The 23,666-nt window shown below is 53.1% G+C and overlaps 1 protein-coding gene across 1 annotated transcript in view; it reads left to right on the forward strand.

Moving 5' to 3' along the window:
* CFAP77 (cilia and flagella associated protein 77) overlaps positions 1-22,385 on the forward strand; it is a 154,013-nt gene extending 131,628 nt beyond the window's left edge. Inside the window, exon 6 of the mRNA XM_018056037.1 lies at positions 21,578-22,385. Within this exon, the coding sequence (XP_017911526.1) occupies positions 21,578-21,700 (123 nt within the window). The 3' untranslated portion in view covers positions 21,701-22,385. The remainder of the gene's footprint in view (positions 1-21,577) is intronic.

The following is a 23,666-nucleotide window of genomic DNA, read 5'->3' on the forward strand; positions in this document are numbered from 1 at the left end:
TTGCTGGGAAATACCACCGGTGAAAAGTACTTCCTGAGCTCCTACTGTGTCCCAAGTGCCAGACATGCATTATCTCATAGACACAAATGTCCCATTCTACAGATGAGGAGACTGAGGCTCAGAGAGGGGAAGGAACTTGCCCTGAGAGAAAGGGGTTCCTGCCTGGTCCAGGGCCTCTTCTCTGGGTGGCTGGGCAGTGAAGCCTCCTGAGGACACTATCCTTTCCAGTCCCACCCCAGCAGGTCCCCTCTTTGATACCACTGGGCTCTTTTCTGCCCCCTTGAGGCGCTTAGCTGCACTGCAATTCATTTGTTAACTGGGCCACTCGTTGTTCAATGTCCATCTTCCCCAGTAAAGTGTGAGCCCACAAGGACACGTCCGTTGCGTCCCCGCTGGGTCCCAGGAGCCCAGCATGGGGCCTGACACCCAGCAGTGACTAACACTTTCAATGTCAGTTCCTCAGTTGTATCTGACTCTTTTGTGACCTCATGGACTATAGTCCACCAAGCTCCTCTGTCCATGGATTTCCCAGGCAAGAGCACTGGACTGGGTTGCCATTTCCTCCTCCAGGGGATCTTCCCCGCCCAGAAACTGAACCTGGGTCTCCTCCATCTCCTGCACTGGCAGGTGGGTTCTTTACCACTGAGCCACCCAGCAGGTGACCAGTAAGTGTTTGTGGGAAGAATGAGTGAAGGATCCGACGATTGGATGGCCAGTGCCGGCCAGGAGGACAGAATCGAACAGCCTTTCACAGGCCCTGTGAGACCCCCTTCCCAACTTAAATGTCCCAGTGCCCGCCAGCCCAGCAGCCACCGGCAGGGTCTGGACCCACAAGGGCCAGTCGTGGCTAGAGCCGCTCCTCCCTTGGGGCGGGGAGGGGGTGCTGGTTGTTGTCGGGGCCCCAGGAAGGTCTTTGTGCCTCGTGTCTGTGCTGATCCGCCTGCCCCCCTTCCCCACCCGGCCCCATTATGAAAGGAAAAGGCGCTTCCAAAAAAGTGGAATCTGTCACGGTGATGGATAACCTAAATGGACTCTCCCCGCTCGCGAACAGATGTCGACGCTGAACTCTGTCAGAAATAATTAAACACCTTTCACACGGAAAAGCAGCAGGCAGGGCGCGGGCGCTCCCGGGCCGGGTCAGTACGGAGCGAGCTGGCTTTCCACCCAACCGTCCCCACCAGTGCCACTCCGGGCCCCTCCCGTCTGAGCCCAGAGGGACCGCGGGAGGGAGCAGAGCAGAAGCACCCCTTGGTGGGACTCCCATTCCAGACACACGAGTTCCAGGGCTACCTCCCGGGCTGTGCAGCCAGCAGTCGCCACGCGACAGCCAGTGCCCAGAGGGAGGGTCGGCCGACAGCTGGCGAGTGGCCTCTCTGCCAGGATGCTCACGACGAGCCGCCAGCCAGCCCCTGGGCCTGGGCCAGTGGCTGGCCCTCCCTGGGCCTCAGTTTCCCCACCTGAAAATGGGGTGGTGGGGCACTGGTTCTTAAGGGTCTCTTCCAAGCCCAGCTTCCAGGACCAAGCAGCCACATGGCGGGAAGCATGGGGCTCGTGGAGCGTGCAGACCCCAAGCTGGGGTGAACTGGGACAGGCCCTCATTCTCGGGAAGGGACAAGAATTCATTGCCTCGTCCCTGAGTGGGGGCACCGCTGGGCTTGGGGCCTGCACCTTCTGTTCCTGCTGGCCGGGCTGTCTCTGCCCTCCACGAGGTGCACTGGGGGCCAGCAGAGCAGGAGACGGGGGAGGTGTGGTATGTTTGTGCGTGCGTGACTCCAGGGTCGGCTAGACCTGCGCCGGGTGGTGACCCCACCACTCCTGACCTGGCGTGTGGCTTGACCTGTCCAAGGTCCCGCTTCCTCTTCTGTAAAATGGGCCTGTGCCTGTCGGCAGAGCTGCTGGGAGTGTCTGATGGGAACACGTGCCCAGTGTTTAGCAGAGCACCGACCCGTATCAAGCCGCCAAAAATGGCAGCTGCCGCGAGGATGGTCCTGGTGATCGCCCACTCACCCACTCAGTCGTCCACTCATCCATTCATTTACAAACCTCATCCCCGAGCGCCTTTGTGTCAGACCCTGTTCTCAGCGCTGACAGCATGCCTCCATCGGGCTGCTGGCGACAGGCGAAGAGTAAGGTGGACAGACGGCTGGTGGAGAGAGGAAACTGTGCAGGTGGACGGCTAGATGGGGAAATTCGGAGAAGTTCCAGCCCTGGGCATCCAGTTCTCTCAGCCTGAAATGCTGGGGAGATGTCAACCTGAGTTGGCAAAGCCCCAAGTCTGGGGGTGGGGATGACCCCCCATAACAAAACCTCCAACACCGTGCACACTCCAGTTGGCCCAGCCTGTTCTCCGGCCTTTTGTGGAAGCCTCCCTGGGTGTCCCTGGGCAGGGAGGGGGTCTGGCTCCTCAGGACAGCCCTCCCTGGGGCCAGTTGGGAGGCAGAATTATTAACAAGTGCCCCCTCTGCTCTCAAAAGCGACCCAATATGAACCATATATTCTCTGGTCTCCTGGTATTAAATCAAGAAAAACAGACGGTTTTATCCCCTTTTACAAAAAGACTAATGATACAGCACCAAAGACAAAGGAGTGGGGTGCCCCCTATATTTATGGTGGTCTTGACAGCGATGGCGAAAGGCTGGAGACGTCGCAGGCCAAGTACTGGCTTAAGTATATGTTGGGACACATTACACAGATATTACAGAGACAATGTACAGCATCACGATGTTACACAGCCACTGAAAACATTTTAATGCATTTTATTTATGTTTGGCTGTGCTGGGTCTTCGCCGTTGTGTGTGGCGACCAGGGTGGGGGGCGACTCTGGTTGCAGGGAATGGGCTTCTCGCCCTGCTGTCTTTTTTCGTTTCCAAGCGCGGGCTCTAAAGCACTTGTGGGCTCCGTAGCTGCAGTGCCTGGGCTCGGCTGCCCTGTGACGTGTGGGGTCCTCCCGGGTCAAGGATCGAACCCTGTGTCCCCTGCCTTGGCAGGTGGATTCTTATCACTGGACCACCGGGGAAGTCCACCATTGAAAATATTGACTTTACCCTCTACTTACTGGCATTTTAATCATACTTCCCTGGTTTAGTACTGCTTGGCCTACATATTATTGGGGGAAAGAACCTGTCTTATGTGACCCTGTCTGAATGGAGGCATCCATCCGTCACGTGGGGTCGGTGCTCCAGAACAGATGTCCGGGAGGGGGGCCCCAAGTGGCAGCAGCAGTAATTCCTGGGGTGAGCTGGAGGCTGTTTGATTTTCTCAGACTCTCTTTCCTGCAGTTTCCGTTTTTACAGTGAGTACATGTAACTTTTACAAAGCCAGTTAGGTTTTTTTTTAATGTTTTTTAGGGACTTCCCTGGTGGGCTAGTGGTTAAGACTCCTCGCTTCCAATGCAGGGGGCACGGGTTTGATCTCTGGTCAAGGAACTAAGATCCCGCCACATGTCAAGGCCAAAAAAATGAAAATAAATAAAATAGCAATGGGAATAACAAAATAATTTTTTAAGTGTTTGCAAAGGGCGGGGACTCTACGTCCTTCCCGGGGTGCCTGTCCCTCTGCTCAAGCCCCTCTCAGCTCTGTTCCTCTCCACGGCTCTCGGAGCGCTCCCAGAGTTGCCGGCAAAGCCTGGTCTCCCCTAAGTGGTTTCCATCAGGCCTGAAGGTCAGAGGCCGGCACTCTCCCCCAGCCAAGAAGGTGGCTGACTTGTGGAATCTGGACCTCTATGCCCGTCTGAGTTATAATTGCCAAGATCCACTCTAGAGGGGGATTTGCCCAAGCATCTCGGGGTCTCTGCTCCAACCTGAACCCTCCGCCTCTCCCCCACCAAGCCCGCTACAGCCCCGATACCCCGCCGACATTACATAGTCATTCAATCACTAAAGTATGAACAAATTGACTATATTTTCATTTGGCTTTCGGTTTCAGCCCCACTGCTTTAGAATAATGGCCCAAGCTATTAAGCTAACAGTTTGATTTACAAGCTCGTGTGCTCTGAACGCTGGGATCAGACTCCTCTCTTTGTGGAAGACTAACCCTGCCTCGGGTCTCCTGGGCCCCTGACTCCCTAATAGAACAGGAGACAGCGAGGAAGGGAAAAAAAAAGAAAAAAATTCAGCAGTCAGCCAAGCAGTGACATCCAGAGATGCAGCTGATTAGTGGAAGCTGCTGAATCTAAGAAAAGGATTTTCTTTCCCACCTTTAAGCTCTCTTACAAATCATAGCAGGCTGGAAGGTTAACTCTCTGTTAAAGCCCCAGGGCGGCCTCTCAGCCCGTCCACCCCGCAGCCGCCCTCTTTCCAGAGGGCCCGCACGGTCTCCAGCCCCGAAGTCACTCCTCGCTGACCCAGGAAGGGCAGACTCCAGGTGGACTGGCCCTCCCCGAGGCCCCTGCACCAGGGATGTATTTTAAGAACGCTGCCTCGCTGTCGCGTTGGAATAAGAATCATCTCAGGGTGCCGTGTAGGGCACTGAGAGCAGGGATGGAATATGTCACACACGGGGAGATGGGGCAAGGGGAAGAATGATTCAGAGGCCCTGATGCTCTTGACATGTCTTCCCTAAATTCAGATTCCACCTCCTGCCCCATCATAAATCAGATCAGTATGCGGGAAGGCTGACTCGCCGAAGGAATAAAGGCAGGGGCTTAATTGGTTTTGCATAATCTGGCACCTCAGAGAGGCAGAATTTTTAGGCACCTGGTCACGAGGTGACAGTGCTGCTCAAATCGCGGTGAGCCGAAGCTCTGAGCATGCGGAGAAGTGGGAAAGGGGAGGCCGGTGAGGCGGGGGCAGGCTAGAGGAGACAGAGGCAACATTTCTGGCGCTGCTGGAGAAATCTCGAAGTCTGGGCACACCCGGGTCATGGAGGGAGGTGGCAGGCGTCGTAGGGGAGGCGGGACCTGGCCAGCACACCAGAAACAGTCCTGAAACCTGGGGACCCCCCCTCCCCCGAGCCCAGCTGCCCCTGTAATCTTTCCAGCACCCAGGAATTTGCAATTTAATCCAGGAGGCACTTCCGCCCTCCCCACAGGGTGGCCAAAATATTGGGTTGGCCGAAAAGTTCATTCAGGTTTCTCCGTAAGATGGTTGCCATTTCGTGTTGAAAATCAGCTGGAAAATAGATTAAGACCAGCCTGTTTTGACATCAGGTATATACGTCTAATCTCTGGAGATGGCTAGAATCTCATGTTGAGTTTTGGGAGTTGATAAGACTTTCCAGGTCCCCGGTTTCTTCTTCCAGCTCATCCGTAAGAGAATCCATCCTCCGCGATCTAAAGAGAATCTCCCTGGGTTTGAGAACACGTTCAGGTTAACATCTGCCCCCTCTGGAAGGACTCCTTCCCCATCTCCCATGGATCCCTCAATTCTGCACATCCCCACTTGTCAGCTTCTGTCACTTGGCACCAAGGCTGCGGGCGTAACGGGGGTCCTAGACGCCTGGCATATGGCCAGCAGGAGGGTGTCGCAGATAAACAACATCAAATCACCTACTCAGATAATTCGGGGTTCATTCAAACTGAAGTTTGTCAACAGTGCAGGCAGGATGGATGCAGAGGCTGGTGTCCTCGTATCCACGAGCCGCAAGCAAAAAACACAGCCTCCCTGGTTACCCTGGGAGGTGCCAAGTTCATGGACATCAGAGTACACAACGCGTCGGGGAGGAAGTGACACAACGGCGATGTTTTCTCTGCCCCTTCCCTTCCTCTGCTCAAAGGGATCCTGGGAGATGATGCCTCCACGATGCAGACAATGTGGGTAGTTTGACCAAAGTCCACTGGCTGGAGGCATGGCCGAAAGGACATCCAAGAAGATGGGGCTCCCAGAGGACAGCAGAAAGCCCTCAGCAACAGCTCGCACATTCCAAGAGCTGCCGAGGGGCTCCCCCGCGTGCTCTGAAGGACGGTCTTATGTCGTGTCGATGCTCGCAGCAACCCTACGTGACAGGGATAAGTCATGCGTCTCAGAGATGAGGAAATCGAAGCTTGGAGGCTTCAGTGGCCGCTGTTAAAAGGTGGCGGGTGGTGGCTGAGCCCTCTGGCCTGCTACCTCCAGGCCTCAGGCCCTGGAAGGGCTGATAAATACTAAGGACCTGCAACTGAGGTCAGGGACCAGTGAGGGCCAAACGCAGGACCTGGGAACGAAAGTGAAGGGTAGTCAGGAACTCAGGTGTTTATAGGTGTCCAGAGGGTCATGGCTGGCCCTGCTCTGGCTGATTGAAGCCCTCGCAATAAACAAAACTTCCCACTGCCCTGATCGCCTTTAGACCTTGACAAACCCCCTGAGCACTTTTTAAATTCCAGCTTGGCCCCAAGGCTAAAGAGGAAAGAGCCCATTGATCGGGGCTTCAAGCTTGTTGTATCAAACGGTGCAAGGCAGAGACAGAGCCCAGTAACAGGGCTGAACCCATGGGGCTTGGAAACTACGCTGGTGCTCCAGAACCCAGCCTGCCTCTGCATCTGTAAAGCGGGGATCACAGCAGAATCGAATGCAACTGTGCACGTAAAGACGTGGCAGGGGCCTGGCCGGGGCAAGGTCATGGAGCAGTAGCATCTCTGGGCCGGACAGGGTTCTGCCATCTGCTCTTCTAGAAGAACAGTTCTCAAACTTGGCTGTGCCTGGAGTCCTCTGAGAGGTTTAAAATGTAGATTCCAGGTCCACCCCCCACCCCCCCGCAGGGCCCCCAATCCAGTGGGTCTGGGGTAGCTGCCCAGCCTGCATTTTCAGTAAGTAGCTCCCCAGCTCCCTGGGTCAATATCATCTCCTCCTACACAGATGTGTTCAAAGCGCATATTTACCAAGTCAGGCAGTGCCCTTTCATGTGTTTGACATAAAGCAGGCCAGGGGTTCAAAAGGAACGTCCCCTTGGAGGCAGGCTGTTGTTAGTTAACTAGCCGTAAGGTTTATGAATGTTTGTCTTTTATTTTTTATTTTTTGGTGATGTTGCACAGTATGCAGGATCTTAGTTCCCTGACCAGAGATCAAACCTGTGCCCCCTGAAGTAGAAGCATGAATCCTAACCACTGGACCTCCAGGGAAGTCCCCGGAGGTCTGTCTCAACTTGCTCGGAACACTACTACAAAAATACCGTAGGCTGGGTGGTTTAAGCAATGGATATTTATTTCTGGAGGCTGGAAGTTGGAAATCAAGGTGCCAGCATGGACGGGATCTGGTGAGCCTCTCTTCTTGGCTTATGGACAGCCACCTTCTCACTGTGACCTCACACAGCAAAGACTGGGAAAGCAAGCACTCTGGCATCTCTTCCTAAAAGGGCACTAATCTCATCATGGGGGTCCCATCCTCATGACCTCATCTAAACTTAACCACCTCCAAATACCATCACCCTGTGGGGCAGGGCTTCACACATGCATTTTAGAGGGAACCAATTCAGTCCACAGCAGCTTCTTTTTCAGGTTCACTTGACGTTCTGCCCATTTCTACCTCCTTCCACCTCCAGGTCGTGTCTCTCCTTTTGGAACCCTATGGAGCCACCTGCTTCCCCTTCTAAGTAACAGCCCTGCAAATACCTGGAGTAATATACTGTTTTGTCACTGATGTCCTGGTTCTGGCCTGTTCCTCCAGGCAGAGTTCTGAATGTTGGAAGGTGAGACCCTGTGTTGCAGGGACCATGGGTCACCTAAATGCCGTGATGCCTGCCACTCAGCTTACATTCTCTACTTTTGTCCACCGCCACAGAGGATTTGTCAACTGGAACTGCCTTTCTACATATTTCTGAACAAAACTGCGGGTACAAATATTGAAGAAAATAAAAACCCCCTTCTCCTTAAAGGTTTAGCTGAAGGAGATGGAGAGGATCATTAAGGATATTTGAATCTCAGAGGCATTTCTAAGGACTCTGTTGCCTTATCTCAGGCTCCTAACCCATCCATCCATCAGTCCAACAATCCATCCATCAGTCCAATCATCCATCTATCCATCCATCAATCCAACCATCCATTCATCCATCCATCTGCCCATTCATCCATCCATCCATCCATCCATCCAACCATCCATCCATCTATCCATCCATCCCTCTGTCCATCCAATAATCCAGCCAGGATTTGTTGAATGTCCACAGGGCACCCCTAGCAGTCAAGTAAGGTCCCCTGCCCTTTGACATTTCCCAGGAACAGTGTCTGGAATATGGCATCAATGTCCTTGCTGTCCAGTTGACGATCCTTAACTCTAATATTCCTATTTGTGACTTGACAGGATCAGCCTTCTCAACCACAGAGTCTGTTCCTCCTTAAAAGATACTGGAAGACTCTTCCAGCTTATTATTCTAAAAAGAAAAAAGGGGAAAGACAACACCCAGCCTGTACCCCACCCCAATGAGCCACGGACACCACACATCTGAGTATGTTCCCAGCTTCCCTGGCAACAGGAGTTGTTCAACAACCAATATGAATAAGCAATAAAGTGCTGACGGGCACTGCATGGACAGCTCAGCAAAGGACTTAATTTGCAACCAAGCACAAAATCAAAGAATCTGTCAACCGAGGAACCATGCGCCTGGATAACCACCTTGCCGCTACCTGGGAAAGCACTGTCAGGTAAATTTCCAGAGAAAGTAATTAAGGAATCCCCATTGCCTAAACTCAGCAGCAAAATTGGAAGCTCTGGAATTCAGTGCTCGCCAGGGATCTGGTGTCTCCTCCCAGCTTGATCCTTCATCACGATGAACAGTAGAAGTTTATGAAGAGATGGGCTGGCGCGACTCCCCCCTCGCCCTCGGGAAGATGCTCTCCAGCACTGTGTGGTCTGCTCATGTTGTCTTTGCAGGGAAGCAGTAGGCAGCAAATGAGATCCCTGCTTGCGGGGCCGGGGTAGGGGGGGTGAGATTAATACACAAATATATAGCCCTCTCTGAGATCTGGCAGGCGCCAATTAATATTTATCAAGTACCCACAGTGCACACAATACCGAGTATCCACATGGAAAGCACAGTCCCGGGCATCGGGGAGTCTACCCTCTGACTCAGAAAGCTACAAGCGGATAGATGCTCCGTGTACTTGGAGGCCCCCAAGCTGATGGGGGGACCCATTGGGAGTTTAGGTCAGTATCTGCAGCCAGCGGCCTCCTCTTTCTGAGAAGATGAGCAGTTCTCAACCAGGCATCCTCACCGCTGCGGCCTCCATAGGGTGAGCACCCGCGTCTCTGGGGCCTGCCCTGTTCACAAAGGTTCTCCATCAGCACATCGCCTCCTCCCCTAACTCCCTCCTTCGCTTGAGTTTAAAACAAAAGTCACTTAAAGTAAGGGAAGTTCCGCTGTCCACTGCAGGTTAGAGCCCCGCCGTGACCATCCGCATCCTGACAGGTCTAAGTGGGGTGGGTGGGTGAACCTGTCCAGCTGGGATAGCCCTCCACCCCCGCAGGCTGACCCCACTCCAGCCAGACGCCTCTGGGCCACCTCCCAGAAGAAGAGCGCCAAGCAGACGCCCATCATCTGAGCTCTGAAAAGGCAAGGGGGGACCCACCCCCCACTTCCTGGCAGCTCTGCTTGTCACGGTGCATGCTGACAACCCCATTGAAAACAGCCCTCACAGCCACTGTGAAGCTCTTTCCGTCTCCCATTCAGTCCTTTCTCAGACAGTTTTTGAAAGGTGAAGAAAAGTCTGGAAAACGCTCGCCTCCAGCCCCCACTTCCACCCCACCCCCACTCCCAGCCCCATCACCGAGGGAGAGGGGCGGCAGCTTGGGGGGAGCCGGGCTACCAAGCAGCCTCACCTGGCCCCACGGTGCACCGCCTCCAATTAAATCAAAATGGTTTGTTTTTAATGGTCTTTTACACTGACAAGTGGGCGATCATTTTGGGCCCACGAGCTGTCAGGGAACTGAGGCAAATCCTCCGTTGATAATGCCCAATGCTTCCAATTAGGAGCCGGGGCCGCTCCCGGCGTCCTAACGATTCCCCAGCCACCCCCCAGGCCCCTTTGGCGCGGGCTGTTTCTTCTTCCTCCTCCGCCGCAAATTACTGACACAAAACGGAAAGGCCCCGCGTCTCCTCCGCCACGCCAGGCCCGGGCCCTGTTGGACTTAATGAGCCGATGGAAGTTTCGTGGCTCCGGCGCTAAATTCTTTTCTTGTTTGACAGCTGCTCGGCTAAGGCGAGTGTTGACCTTATAAAAGATTTAGTGTTTCTCATTATTTTCTGTCAAGCTTCACAAGTGATGGCTCTGCGGTTATCATTTGCATCCTGGGGTGTGCGTGCATGTGTGTGCGTGTGTGTGTGTGTGTGTGTGTGTGTAGGGGGCTCCAGCGGAGATGAGGAAAAGGGGCTTTCTCTGCCCGAGTCGCATTTGGCCCCCACACACCAGCTCCCGGCCTGACACCCTTCTCCTGGGGACTTTCAAAGAGAAGGCAGGAAGCAGAGCCAACATGACCGGATGGTTCGGTGGCTTCCAGGCCTCCCGGACAGAACTTCTGCAGAGGCACCCCGAGGCAGGCAGACTCCCAGAGCCTGCGGGCGCTGGCCCAGCCCGTGAGTGCCGGACAAAAGGGCAGGCTGGGGCAGATGTGGTGCTGAGCACAGTTCAGAACCACACTCAAGGCTTTATCACTGGAAACTTAGTCTACTTACAGGCCCCATGGAAAGCCACGACCAGCATGATTCTGGCCTCTGCTCTGCATCCTAAATGAAGGTTTAATGGTTTTGAAAAGCAGAAGCAATGTCTCTAAGTGGCACGTATCGCTGTCCCCAGTGGGATATCCCCTGTGGGATGACTGTGGAGTGTGTGTTAATCCTTATTGGTCTCCTGCACCTACGCCCAAGGCGGGGCGGGGGGCCCACTCTGTAAATAACAAGACTCTGGGGAGTCCCTGCTGGCTCCTTCGCCAGCCTCCTGCTGGTCCCTCCGTCTCCTCTCTTCCGTTCTCCGTGTTCTCCCCTCCTGCTGCCCTACCCACTGGCCATCCCGGTTGAGGGTGCCCCAAGGTCGCCCCGAGAGGGAGAGAGACAGTTCAGGGCAGGTGAACACAGGGCTGTCTTCTCCCGGGGCTCTGAGTCTTTGTGCTACCTCCTTGTCACCATGGGAGACCCTGTTTTGATCTCTTAGAGCAAATCCATGGCGCACTCTCCCTCCCGTGCCCGTGGCAGACCTTGCTAATCAATCACAGCACACTTTTTCAGGAGCCTCTATTTAGCCTGAGAATACGTTATGACCGAATGTGGCCACATCATGATGGGGAGCGCTGCCTACTTGCCATCGCTGCCTTAGAGGGGCCATTTGAATAAACTGCCACGCTACCGCATAGGGGAAGCTTGAGGATGTTAGCTGAATGAGAGAAGCTGATCACCAAAGACCATGCACTGTACGACTTGGTCATCAGGGAATGTCCAGAATGGGCAAACGCCTAGAGACAAAGAGATTTGTTGTTGCAGGGGCTGGAGGGAGGGAAAAGTGGTGTGCAATTCCTAGGGGCCCAAGGTTTCTTTCCAGAATTATGAGAATATTCTAAACTTACATTGTGCTGGTGGTTGCATAGCCCTATGAATATACTAAAAATCATTGATGTATACACTTCTTTGGGAGAAAACATTATTTTTTTCTTTAAAAATTTTTAAATTAATTTTTACTTTATATTTGAGTATAGTTGATTTGCAAGGTCATGTTAGTTTCAGGTGAACAGCACAGATTTATATACTTGGAGTGAATTTTACAGTGTATGCATTATTGTTATTGTTGTTCAATCACTAAGTTATGTCCAGCTTTTTGCCACCCCATGGACTGTAGCCCATGGGGTCCTCTGTCCATGGGATTTCCCAAGCAAGAATACTGGAGTGGGTTGCCATTCCTTCTCCAGGGGGATCTTCCCGATCCAGGGATCGAAGCTGTGTCTGCATCTGCTGTGTTGCAGGCGGCTTCTTTACTGCTGAGCCTCCAGGAAAGCCCTTATATCTCAATAAAGCTATTTTAAAAACGGGGGAAAGCAGCCCACTGGAGTCGGATGAGCGCTCATCGCCCAGATTCTGTCTTTGGAGCCCTGAACAGGGGGATAATGGGGCCCCAAGAAACGGCCTCAGATGAGGGGGTGCCCGGGGTGTCCTCAGCCTCCCCGGTGAGATACTGTGACTCCACTTTTGTTGTTGTTGTCGTTCAGGCACTCAGTCGTGTCTGACTCTTTGTGACCCTGGACTGTAGCCCGCCAGGCTCCTCTGTCCATGGGATTCTCCAAGAAAGAATACTGGAGTGGGTTGCCATGCCCTCCTCCAGGGGATCTTCTCCTGGAATTTGCTCAAATTCATGTCCAGTGAGTTGGTGACGCTATCTAACCATCTCTGCCGCCCCCTTCTCTTTTTGCCTTCAATCTTTCCCAGCATCAGGGTCTTTCCCAGTGAGTCGCCTCTTCAGATCAGGTGGCTATAAGTATTGGAGCTTCACTTACCTGGAGCCTATTAAACTTAGACACGGAAGGAGCAGAGACGGGCACCAACCCAGAGTGTTTCAGAAAATTCAAACACCCTGCCTTGGGGTTGCCCTATGATTTATCTACCAGCATCTGGCAAACAGATTCACTGTTCAATTTTGATCTCAACTGCTGCCGACTAGCCTTAGCTAATCCTTGGGAATGATCTAGAGATTTTGTTCGGCTTCTGGAAATAGCAAAATCGGTTCTCCTGCTCCAAGACAAGTGCGTGACTGTCTTTCCTTCTGCCCCAGTGAGTCTCAAGAACTTCACAGTCTGTGGAGCAGAAACCTGGTTCCCGGGTCCAGCTTTGCCACGTAGTAGCTGGGTCTCCTTGACCCAGTGTCTTAACCATCCTGAGAATCAGTCTCCTCCATTGTCAGTGAAGATGCCCTGTCCCGACTCCTTGCCCCCTCCCCCTTCACCTGACACGGTTCCCTCGGTCCCACGTTAGATCTTGCAGGCAGGCAGGAAGTTTGTTTTCTAAGCCCAGGTTTGGCTGTTCTCTGAAAACACAGCATGTGTCAGCAGAGCGGGTCAGGCCCTGTGTCCTTGCTCCATCTATTTTTGGACCACAGAGAAATTAGAGCTGTAGTAGAATAACAATTTAGGGGACCAGATGTCTCAGGAGAGACTTCCGCCTTTGTTAATTACTCACACTGCAGACCTGCTCCATCAGAGTCCAGGACCCACCGCTTCCACCAGCGACATCCTACATGGATTTGTGTTCTACGGGGCCTCTGACCTCCAGCTGCCCGAGCTTGACAGAAATTACTGACCTGGGACTGATCCATAATTTTCAAGTACCTCTCATTAGAGGAGACAGCCTCTCAATCTTTTAAAGTGAAATCTCTCTCCCAGTCACCTGAGCGGCTGTCACTTAAAAAAAAAAAAAAAAAAACTAAACTAAAATCTCTATAGCTGTCATTTTTTTTTTTTTTAGTTCTTGGGGAGATTTTTTTTCTGTTGTTGTTAACTCGGCTATTTTTTCTCAGATTCTACCCGGACTTCTTGGCCCCCAGACTGGGCACTGGAGATTTTAGTGTCCAGTTGGGGAATCACTGTGTGGCTCATGAGAGGGGTTTGGGAAAGCAGTCTGGGCCCCCCTGCCCCTTTTAGGAGGATGTGTCAGGGTGAGGGGGATTGTGGGAAAGCTGCTCAGTTTTTGAACTCGACAGTGGTGATCAAAATCTCTAGATCATTCCCAAGGATTAGCCCCTTCCCACTGGGAGCTCAAGCCAAAGTCACACACCACTGGTAACGACCCTGGAGACCAGACTCAGGATTCAAATGGAATCTAACACAAATCACCAATAAATAAGTCTCTAAACTGTGGGTGTGTGGAGGGAGAAACTTCTGGCCCTAAGTTGCTTCTCCAAAATGCAGTTTGAAAATCATCCCTAGTGTTTTCATCTTAAAGCAACAAAAAGGGAACAGATGAAACCGCAGCTCTCTCTGCTTCCCTGTCCTCCCGTCTCCCTCCCACAGGGGAAGCCAGGCAGGACTTCTGGGCATATTCTTTCCTCCAATTTCTTTCCATTTAACTAGATTCATGCACAGGCTTGAACAACACAGGGGATCATTTTGTAGGTTTAAAATTTTTCATGTAAATGGCATCATATTATGTTCCTTTCTTAGCTGCATCTGAGTTGCAGCGTGTGAGATCTAGTCCCCCGATCAGGGATAGAACCTGGGCCCCCTTCACTGGGAGCATGGAGTCTTAGCCACTGGACCACCAGGGAAGTCACTATACTTCTTTTAATAGCACGACTATAAGCAAATAAGCAGTTGGGTGACTGTATTTTTATTGCTAGTTTCCTGGCTCTGTGATAGCAGAGGCTATCTGAATTCTCCCTGACTCCTAGCACCTGGCACACAGTGGGTACTCAGTAACTATTCAATAAGAGAAATAATGAGCATGCAGATGAAGGGGCAACGGTCACACCTTATCCCCTAACCCAGGTCACGTGGGCATCTTCTCTATAATGGCACCAGTTTATTCCACACAGTGACTTTCCGTCCAAAGTGGATCCGACTTTTCACACAAGCATAAGAACTCAACAAACACCAGAGAATCTATCTGATTCACACAGATCACTTTGGCACCAAAGAAATTAGAAAATCAGTCACAGACGTAACTAACAAAATTGCCTGGAAATGTAAAACCCTATTTATAAATAACCTCAGGACGAAAGAAGAAATCCAAACGAAATTTGATGGAGATTAGATGAAAAGAGAATCAAACAAAAATAAATATTCTCAAAACTTGTGAGATGAGATTAAAGAAAATTTAGAGGGAAACATAGTTGCCAATGCTATGTTATATAAATGTTAATATTAGGGGAAAAAAGAAAGATTAAAAGGCAATTACAGCTAAGCAGACAACTCTAGATGCTGGAAACAGAACAACAGAGAGACTTCAAAGAAGGAAACCACAAAGTCAAGAGCAAAATTAATGAACGTCAAAGGCACAATTAAAGATATCAATCGGATGCAAAGCAGACGAGAAAAGCACAGAGGCTTTCACATGAATTGGGAAATGGGATCCAGGAATCCAGATCCCCTGGGGCAGAATGGGGACCACAGTGACAGGGGCGGGTACCTCAGGAAATGGTGATGGAGTGGCTCCTGGTGTCAGCTCTGCCCAGGACCACGGAGACCCTGAGAGAATCACTTCCCACCTCTGCGCCTTGGCTTTTCCATCTGTATAATGGGAGAGTTGGAGATACTGATCTCTGGGGTCTCTTCCAACCCTAGGTTTCTGGGAATCTTTTATTCCAATCTGGTTGCAGAGAGGCAAAGGGTATCATCCAGGCAGGGGATTGCGGTCCCTAACAAATCTCTTTTTTAAGGATTGATAGTGATAATTGCTCACCTCCCCGGCCTCGTCTCTGTGTCCCCCAGCCACACTCACTGGCTTTCATTCTCTCCCATTTGGCCACGTTTGCTCAGGGTTTGGGCTGGTCCCTCTCGTCTAGAACATCTTTGCCTTCCTCTTCTCCTGGATAGTTCCCTCATCCTCTCTAGAAAGACCTTCCTGCCCCTAGATGGACTTAGAATCCCCAGTCCACAGCGCTACTAATTGCCATTAAATGATGACATGTACAGTGCGTTTAGCAGCCGCCTCTTGTGCCATCTCGCAGGGTCCGTGTGGGTTGGCCTTATTCACCAGCACGTCCCCAGGATGTCCCGTGTAGTGCAGGCACCTGGTCCTTATTTGAGCAAAGTATTGAGATGCTCCCCATTCAAACAGGACCAGCACCTTCGCCAACCTGCCCATCCTGCTCCCAGGGCTGCTGGCAGGCCAGTGGCACTCGCCTCTTATTTACCTGCATTGACCTGAGAGCGACTCAGCTCCATTCAGCAGAGCTGTCTCCTGCCAAAGCCGTTACAGTTTCTTAGCTCCAGGCGGAGACAGACTGCAGATGGCTTAATTTAGAAGCATCTCTGAAGGAATTCTTTGCTCCACGGCTCTTCATCCTTTGACTCCGGGGGTCTGCGGGGTCGTGACCACACATGCTTGAGGCCTGGCTTGTGATTAGGACCCTCATCTCTGGCGGAGCTGCTATTTTCGGAGGAGAGAGCGTGCAGCCGGGTGGGAGCCGCCTGGTTTCTGGCAGGGCCTTTCCCTTGACTCATTTCCTGGGCATTTGTTAAGAGAGTGGAGTTTCTCGGTGAGGATCTGGGGCCGGGATGACCCCACGGCTCTGGGGTTCTGTGAGACCTGGGGCGAGTGACCTAACCTTCTGGCTCCCCATCTGTAAGATGGAGACAACAGTGGATGCTCTGAGGCTTGTGTTAAATAAGAGCACCATGCCTGGCAAACAGCAGGTCTGTTACCGAAACAACCATGGGCCCAAGGTCCTAGTCGCTGGTCTCCAGGGCACATTCTGTGGAGGGGGACTTGCCTCTTGGTGTTCTGAAAGCCGAAACGCCCCTCTCCGTGGACTTCCGTGTTCTGCTTCAGGAGCTGGGGGCTTCATGGGTACAGAACAGGCCCCTTCTCTTCTCCTTCTGTCTCATGGATTCCCCTAGTGGTTCAGGCAGTAAAGAATCTACCTGCAATGCAGGAGACCTGGGTTCGATCCCTGGGTCGGGGAGATCCCCTGAAAAGGGGAATGGCAACCCACTCCAGCATTCTTGCCTAGAGAATTCCATGGACAGAGAAGCCTGGTGGGTTACAGTCCATGGGGTCACAAAGTGTTGGGTACAACTGAGTGACTTTCACTTCTCTTCCATGAGGGCCGGGGAGTAAGCTTCTGCTCGAGTGAGCTCTCTGGAGAGTCCCCAGCCCCAGCCACTAAGCATCTGCTTTGATTGTCACTTTCCCCCTCTGCTGACACCATTTCCCCTGCTGTGTTCCCCGGCCCACACTCTCATCCCAGTCCTCCCAGGCCGTAATCAAGTCCCACCTGGCCTGAGAAACCCTCCCTGACCATCTGAAGCCCGGTGAATTTCGCCCACTTCCTTCCTTCACTCATCCACTCATTTGTTCGGTCTTTTCAACTTTGTTTCAACACGTCCTGAATGCCAGGCCCCATGCCAGGCACTGCAGGTCACTGGGGAACAGGGCAGGTGCAAACCCCACCTTACAGGGTTCTAGGGCTGGACTCTCACCTGTGCCCCCCTGGGTCCCTCCCATGGAAGACTGAAGTCATCCCTCCCATGAGTGACTTAACTCCGAGAAGAAAGTCCAGCAGGAATGGGAATCCTTCAACAGCAGGGACCACATACTAAATGCCTGCCTCCCACATGTCAGCCCACTGCTGCTGAGAACACAGCAGGTGTCAGAGTGTGTTGTCAGTCACTGGGGCGAACCTCTTGTGCCCCAGACGCCCCTGTAGAAAACCAGGGGCACGTGGCAGCAGGAACACCAAAGCACGTCCTTGGCACATAGGTGCGTAATAAATACTTTTTAGATGGATGGATGAGTGAATATTTCTTCCTTGATAAAGTTTCCAAGGAAGGAAAAAGAGAGCTTCCCCTGGGCTTCTCTTTTGTTTGTGTGCTGATGTTAACCTGGTTACCTCTAAGCTGAGCAGCACCTAGGACCTGGGTCCCCCTGACATCTACTCAGGAGACCAGTGTTCCAAGCCTCCTGCCACTAGCACGGCACACAACCACATCACCCGCTGTCAGTACCACCCACCATCAATACCACTCACCACCGACCATCAGAACCATTCACCATCAGTACCACTCAGCACCCACCATCAGCACCACCCACCATCAGCACCACCCACCATCAATACCACTCACCACCCACCATCAGAACCATTCACCATCAGTACCACTCAGCACCCACCATCAGCACCACCCACCATCAATACCACTTACCACCCACCATCAGAACCACTCACCATCAGTACCACTCACCGCCTACCATCAGCACCACCCACCATCAGTACCACCCACCATCAGCACCACCCACCATTAATACCACTCACCACCCACCACCAGCACCACCCACCATCAATACCACTCACCATCAATACCACTCACCACCCACCATCAGCACCACTCACCATGAGTACCACCCATCAGCACCACCCACCATCAGTACCCCCCGCCATCAGCACCACCCACCATTAATACCACTCACCACCCACCATCAACACCACTCACCATCAGTACCACTCAGCACCCACCATCAGCAACACCCACCATCAATACCACTTACCACCCACCATCAGAAGCACTCATCATCAATACCACTCACCACCTACCATCAGCACCACCCACCATCAGTACCCCCCACCATCAGCACCACCTACCATCAGTACCCCCCACCATCAGCACCACCCACCATCAGTACCCCCCACCATCAGCACCACCCACCATTAATACCACTCACCACCCACCATCAACACCACCCACCATCAGTACCACTCACCACCCACCATCAGCACCACCCACCATCAGCACCACCCACCATCAGTACCACCCACCATCAGCACCACTCACCATCAGTACCCCCCACCATCAGCACCACCCACCATCAATACCACTCACCACCTACCACCAGCACCACCCACCATCAATACCACTCACCATCAATACCACTCACCACCCACCAACAGCATCACGCCCCAGCAGTCACTGGCGGCTCTTGGCGTTCCCGAGGGCCTCATCACTCCAGTCTATGGCTCTGTCTTCACATGGCCTTCCCCTCTCCCTGTGACTTCTGTCTCTTACAAGGATGCCTATCATTGGATTCAAAGCCCACCTGAATACTCGGGATAATTCTCATCTCAAGATCTGTAATCATATCTACAAAGCCCCCTTTCACAAATAGTGATCACAGTCACAGTTCCCCGGGTTAGAACGTGGATGTGCCTTTGGCCGGGAGGTCACCATTCAGTCCCGTACGAGAGCCAGAGGGGTGCATGGGCCTTTAGAGCTGTGCTTCCCAGTGAGGAACGGCTGGCGCCTGGCCCCCGGCTCAGGACTATTGCCGCTCTGGACGCCACAGATGACCGTGGAAGCCAGCTCGGCCACTCCATCGGCCGGGCTGCCCAGGAGGTCTTACTGAGCGTCTCTAGCTGCCTTCTGGGAAGCACGGGTGTCGGGAGACCCTGTGTCTCCTGTTTACAAGCCCCTGTCCCGTGCCAGAGGGGATGCAGGATGGACCCTGGAAAAGGCCTTTTGTTTACGGCTACTTCTGTCCTGCATGAAGTATTGGAACTTCTCTCTTCTCAATACCTTCCGTGAGGCCATTTGATAAGTGTTCTGAAACTGGAGACCGAGCTGAGAACAGCACTGTGGAGTGTCATGTAGACACTGCTATATTTAAGATGGATAACCAACAAAGACCTATTGTACAGCCAAAAGTATGAAAGACTGTGGCTGATGGAAATCAGTTGACTCCCAGGCCTTGAGCCTGGGCCTGAGTGGCCTTCGGTGACGATGGGAAGGACCCGCCCAGGGGGACTCAGAGCTTTGGGCCTGGGCTTGGGCCCTGCCCGGGAACAACCCTGATGCATGGCCCAGAAACGGGAGGCCTGAGGCTGGAGCTGGGACGGCTCCCGGAAATGCCACCACGAGTGTCCACAGAGGGACGGGGGAAGCGTGTCCATGACTCTCCTGCACTACTTGTTCCTGAGGACTCGTGGGCACATATTTTCCCAGAGGAGCGGGTCATGGCTTTCTGCAGAGACTCCAAAGGGCCCACATCCCCCAGAGAACGAGGGATGCAGATTTACGTCCTGGAGTAGCTAACTCAATCTACACATCACCATTTGATTTTTTTTTTTTTTTAGCAGTTTCTAATAAGTTTTTGCAGTGCCATTTGGACACAGCCAGAGTGGCAGCCATGGCAGAATATTCTAGAAGGAATCCAGAACCTAGGACCCAGGGGTTCATGGGTGGGGGGTGGGTGCGAAGGCAGAGCTTCTCTGTCCCTGATTCCCTTTGGGGCCGGCCCTGGACCAACTTTGCTCTGGGCCTCAGTTTCCTCACCTGTAAAATGAACACAGTGGAGTCAGATGCCATTGGGCCCTGCATGCACCCTGACTCACTGTCTCCCTGGACCTGAAGTGTCCCACCCTAGCCTGTGACCGAGACCTTGGACTGGGGGGCTGACAGGGTCTGCAAGGAGGTCGAGCTCTGGTGAGCCATGACATCCCCCCAGGGCTGTGGGTCCCCAGGCCACGGTGAGTCCTGCCGGGGACCAGGGTGTGGGACACGGAGGACAGAGACGTTCCCTGCAAGTCCCTCCCCGCCTCCCCTCTGTGTCTGTGCGTGCTAAGTTGCTCCAGTCGTGCCCAGCATTTTGCAACCCCACCAGACTCCTCTGTCCATGGGATTCTCCGGCAAGAATACTGGCGTGGGTTGCCCTGCCCTCCTCCAGGGGATCTTCCCGACCCAGGGATAAAACGGGTGTCTCTTACGTCTCCTGCATAGGCGAGTGGGTTCTTTACCACTGGAGCCACCTGGGAAGGCCCACCTTCCCTCTATTTCCTTTTAATTCTTCATCCTCTCTCCGTTTCTCTTTTCTCTCACCTTTTATCACTGGAAGGCTGCCTGCAGCTCTGCGGTCTTAGCTAACCCCTGCAGGGAGGGGTCCCTTGGCCTGGCTCTTGACGAGAGCCTGTGGCCGTGCTGGCCATGTGGATCCCACCTTATCCTGAAGTCACGGCAGAGCCTTCAGCAGCTCCAGCGGACCCTTCATCTGGACCACCACGTCCCCACATGACCCTGAGCTGTGGGGGGCCCCAAGGCCATCACACAGACAGCCCCCTTAGCATGGAACCCCCAGTTCCTCCTGTAAGCCCCCTTTGTTCCCCAGAGAGGCCCTGACTCTGGGGAGGGTCAAGTCCATCTCTCTGTGCTCTTCGCAGCCCCCAAGCACTCCACAGACTCTCATGAAACAGCTGGGTGGCCATCACCCACACCATTTCCCCGCCCAGGAAGAGTGAGTCCCCCTCGTTCACTGTGGGACCGAGTGCCTGGCACAGAGCTATGCTCAGTGGTTAACACGTGTGGCCTTAATGAATGAATGAACCATGCACACCTTGAAACAACCAAGCCTGAACGAACCCTTTCCACCCCGTGCCTCTGTTAGAAGAGAAGTGCCATTTGGGGGGATTCTCATATATTTGGAGGTGCTGCAGCAGACCTAGGGGACAGGTCACCACTTCTCAAGAGGGAAAGACTGGCCCAAAGACTGACTGCACAACAATTTAACGGCAGAGGCCCCCACACCTCGGGTCTGGCCCTGGTTCTGGCCCAACTGTCAGCCGCAGGGATGCGGGTGGAGGTCAGATGGTCTTACAGTGACGGACAGGGCCCCAACTGTGCCTGGCGGCCCCCCTTGGAGAGAGCGGTTCGTTTGGTGTTTTAATGGTGGAGAATCAGCTTTGAAGGATGATGCTGGCTGAGAGGTCCCACTGCCTGGTGACTGCCATCATCAGCAGGTGATATTTATCAAGTGCATGTCGTCCTGGCAACAAGCGAGACAGAGGGAGAAATGCGGACACTGGGCAGCTCTGCTCTGACACCCCTCCCTGTCCCACGGTGGGTCCTCCCCACTTCACCCTGGAACACCAGGACAGCACTTCCCCTCCACTTGGTTCCCTCTGACAGTGACTTTCATTATCAGAGACAGAAGGATGGGGCATCCCCGGGGGAGCCCCGGAGCACTCATGCCCGCTGACTGGCTCTCCCTCTGTTCACAGGTGGGCCCCCATCTCGCGACCTTCCCCACTGAGGCCGATCGCCAGAGAGCCTTCAAAGCCCACCGGGAAGAGTGTGCCGTGCGCCAGGGGACCCTGAGGATGGGCAACTACACCCACCCTTAAAGCCTGTCTGATGCAGTAGAAAATTCTCTGAAGGACTCGCCTGCCTTGCCCCAACTCACACAAGACACTCCCCCATCGTTCTGTGGGTTCTGCCTCAGCCAGGACCTTGGATTCGGGTCTTAGATGACTTATTTTTACCAAGAGCCCCCCTTTAGAGTTAGCCACACTCGTTCCCCTTAGCCCAAGCAACCCCTCACTTAGAGACTCCCCTCTTCCAGCAGGACTCTACCTCGCTTCTCAAGCCCCAGCCTGATAAGAGAAACTCAAGTTTCAAGGCAGATTTTATAGGCTCCAGACTAAGGCTCTGTCCTCAAGTATTAAAAACAACCCATGTATTTGCTGTACAAAGTGTGACAGTATCATGCTTTGAAAACCTTCATTTCATGTTCCAAACATGAGATTTAAGTTTTCTTTTGGGGGATGCCTAATGTCTCTCCGTGGCAGTACTGTCTCTCTGGGACCCCTGAGGACAGGAAGAGCCCAAGCTCCTTACTTGGAGCGGGCCCTCACCTCTTCAGGGCTAAGACGCCTCCACCAACACTGACCTGGGAAGGTCACCCCTCCCACCTCCTGAAAGACAATGCCCTCCAGGGCTGAAAGCACCCAGACTGGGGCCCTTCACACCTCCATCTTTCTGCAGGTCCTCTGGTTTCTCCCCACAAATTAGATACCGATCTACTTTAAATTAAAAGAGCTATTTGTCAACCTCCTCTTGTGCCTTTATTTGAAAACCAGTAAACCAGTGTGAGAATCAGCCTCAGGCTCTCTCAGGGCCTTGACTTTCTCCACAACATCTTGATCAGCGCCTATAAGACGTCAGGCAAACTCTCAAGCTTTAAAATCCCCTGACTAGTCTGAGGGGTCCCAGCACTGACCTTCAACCTGGATCTCTCCCCGGAATCCCACGCTCGTTTGTCCAACTGCGACTCCCCAGGCCCCCCGCCCCGGGCCAGGCGTCTCCACTCAAGCGTCGGCCATTCATCTCAAACCAGCACAGCCGGGACAGAATTCTGGGTTCTGTTTTCCCCACCAAACTCGATTCGCCCTCCATTTCCCCCATCTCATACTTGAGACCACCCAGAGGCTGAAGACAAAAACCGTCACGACTCCGTTTCCTCCACTCCTGCACCCGATCCATCAACAAGCCTGTCAGTGTTACTTCCAAAAACACCTTGATTCATCTCCGGGTCCCCATCATCTGTCTGGAGAATTGTATCAGGTTCCTGCTTCTCCCCACAATCCCTTCTCCACAGCTTGTCACCTGCCCACCCCTTCTTGTCATTTAGATCTTAGCTCAAACGCCAAGTCCCCTCAACCCCCTCAGGCAGTTCCCTGGTGGGCTCATGGTTAGTGTTCCCGGCTTTTACTGCCAGGGCCCAGGTTCAATCCCTGGTCGGAGACCCCCAGGAGACCCATGACACAGCCAAAAAGAAAATAAAATCAGGAATTAGTTTAAAAAGTAAAAAAGGGTAAGCTATCCCCTATGGGAATTCCCTGATAGTCAAGCGGTTAGGACTCAGGTCCAGGTTCAATCCCTGGTCAGGGAACTAAAGATTCTGCAAGTCGTGTGGTGTGGACAAAAAAAAAAAAAGATATGAACAAGCCTCCCACTCAAAAGGCCTTCCCTGGAGTGTGTGTGTGTCCGACTCTTCGTGACCCTATGGAGTGCAGCCCACCAGGCTCCTCTGTCCATGGGGATTCTCCAGGCAAGAATACTGGAGTTAGTTGCCATGCCCTCCTCCAGGGGACTTTCCCAACCCAGTGACAGAACCCCGGTCTCCCTCGTCTCAGGTAGATTCTTTACCCTCTGAGCCACCAGGGGTAGACCCCAGCTAAACCCACACCAACCTGTTTTATTCTCAGCAAAGCAATGAGCCCTCATTCACTGCCTGTCTCCTCTAGAAGGGAAAGTGGCCCCGGATCACGGGTCTAAGATCCCAGGGCCCAGAGCTAGGGGCCTGTGGAA

Source organism: Capra hircus, chromosome 11 (genome assembly GCF_001704415.2).
Source record: "Capra hircus breed San Clemente chromosome 11, ASM170441v1, whole genome shotgun sequence".
Lineage (NCBI taxonomy): Eukaryota > Metazoa > Chordata > Mammalia > Artiodactyla > Bovidae > Capra > Capra hircus.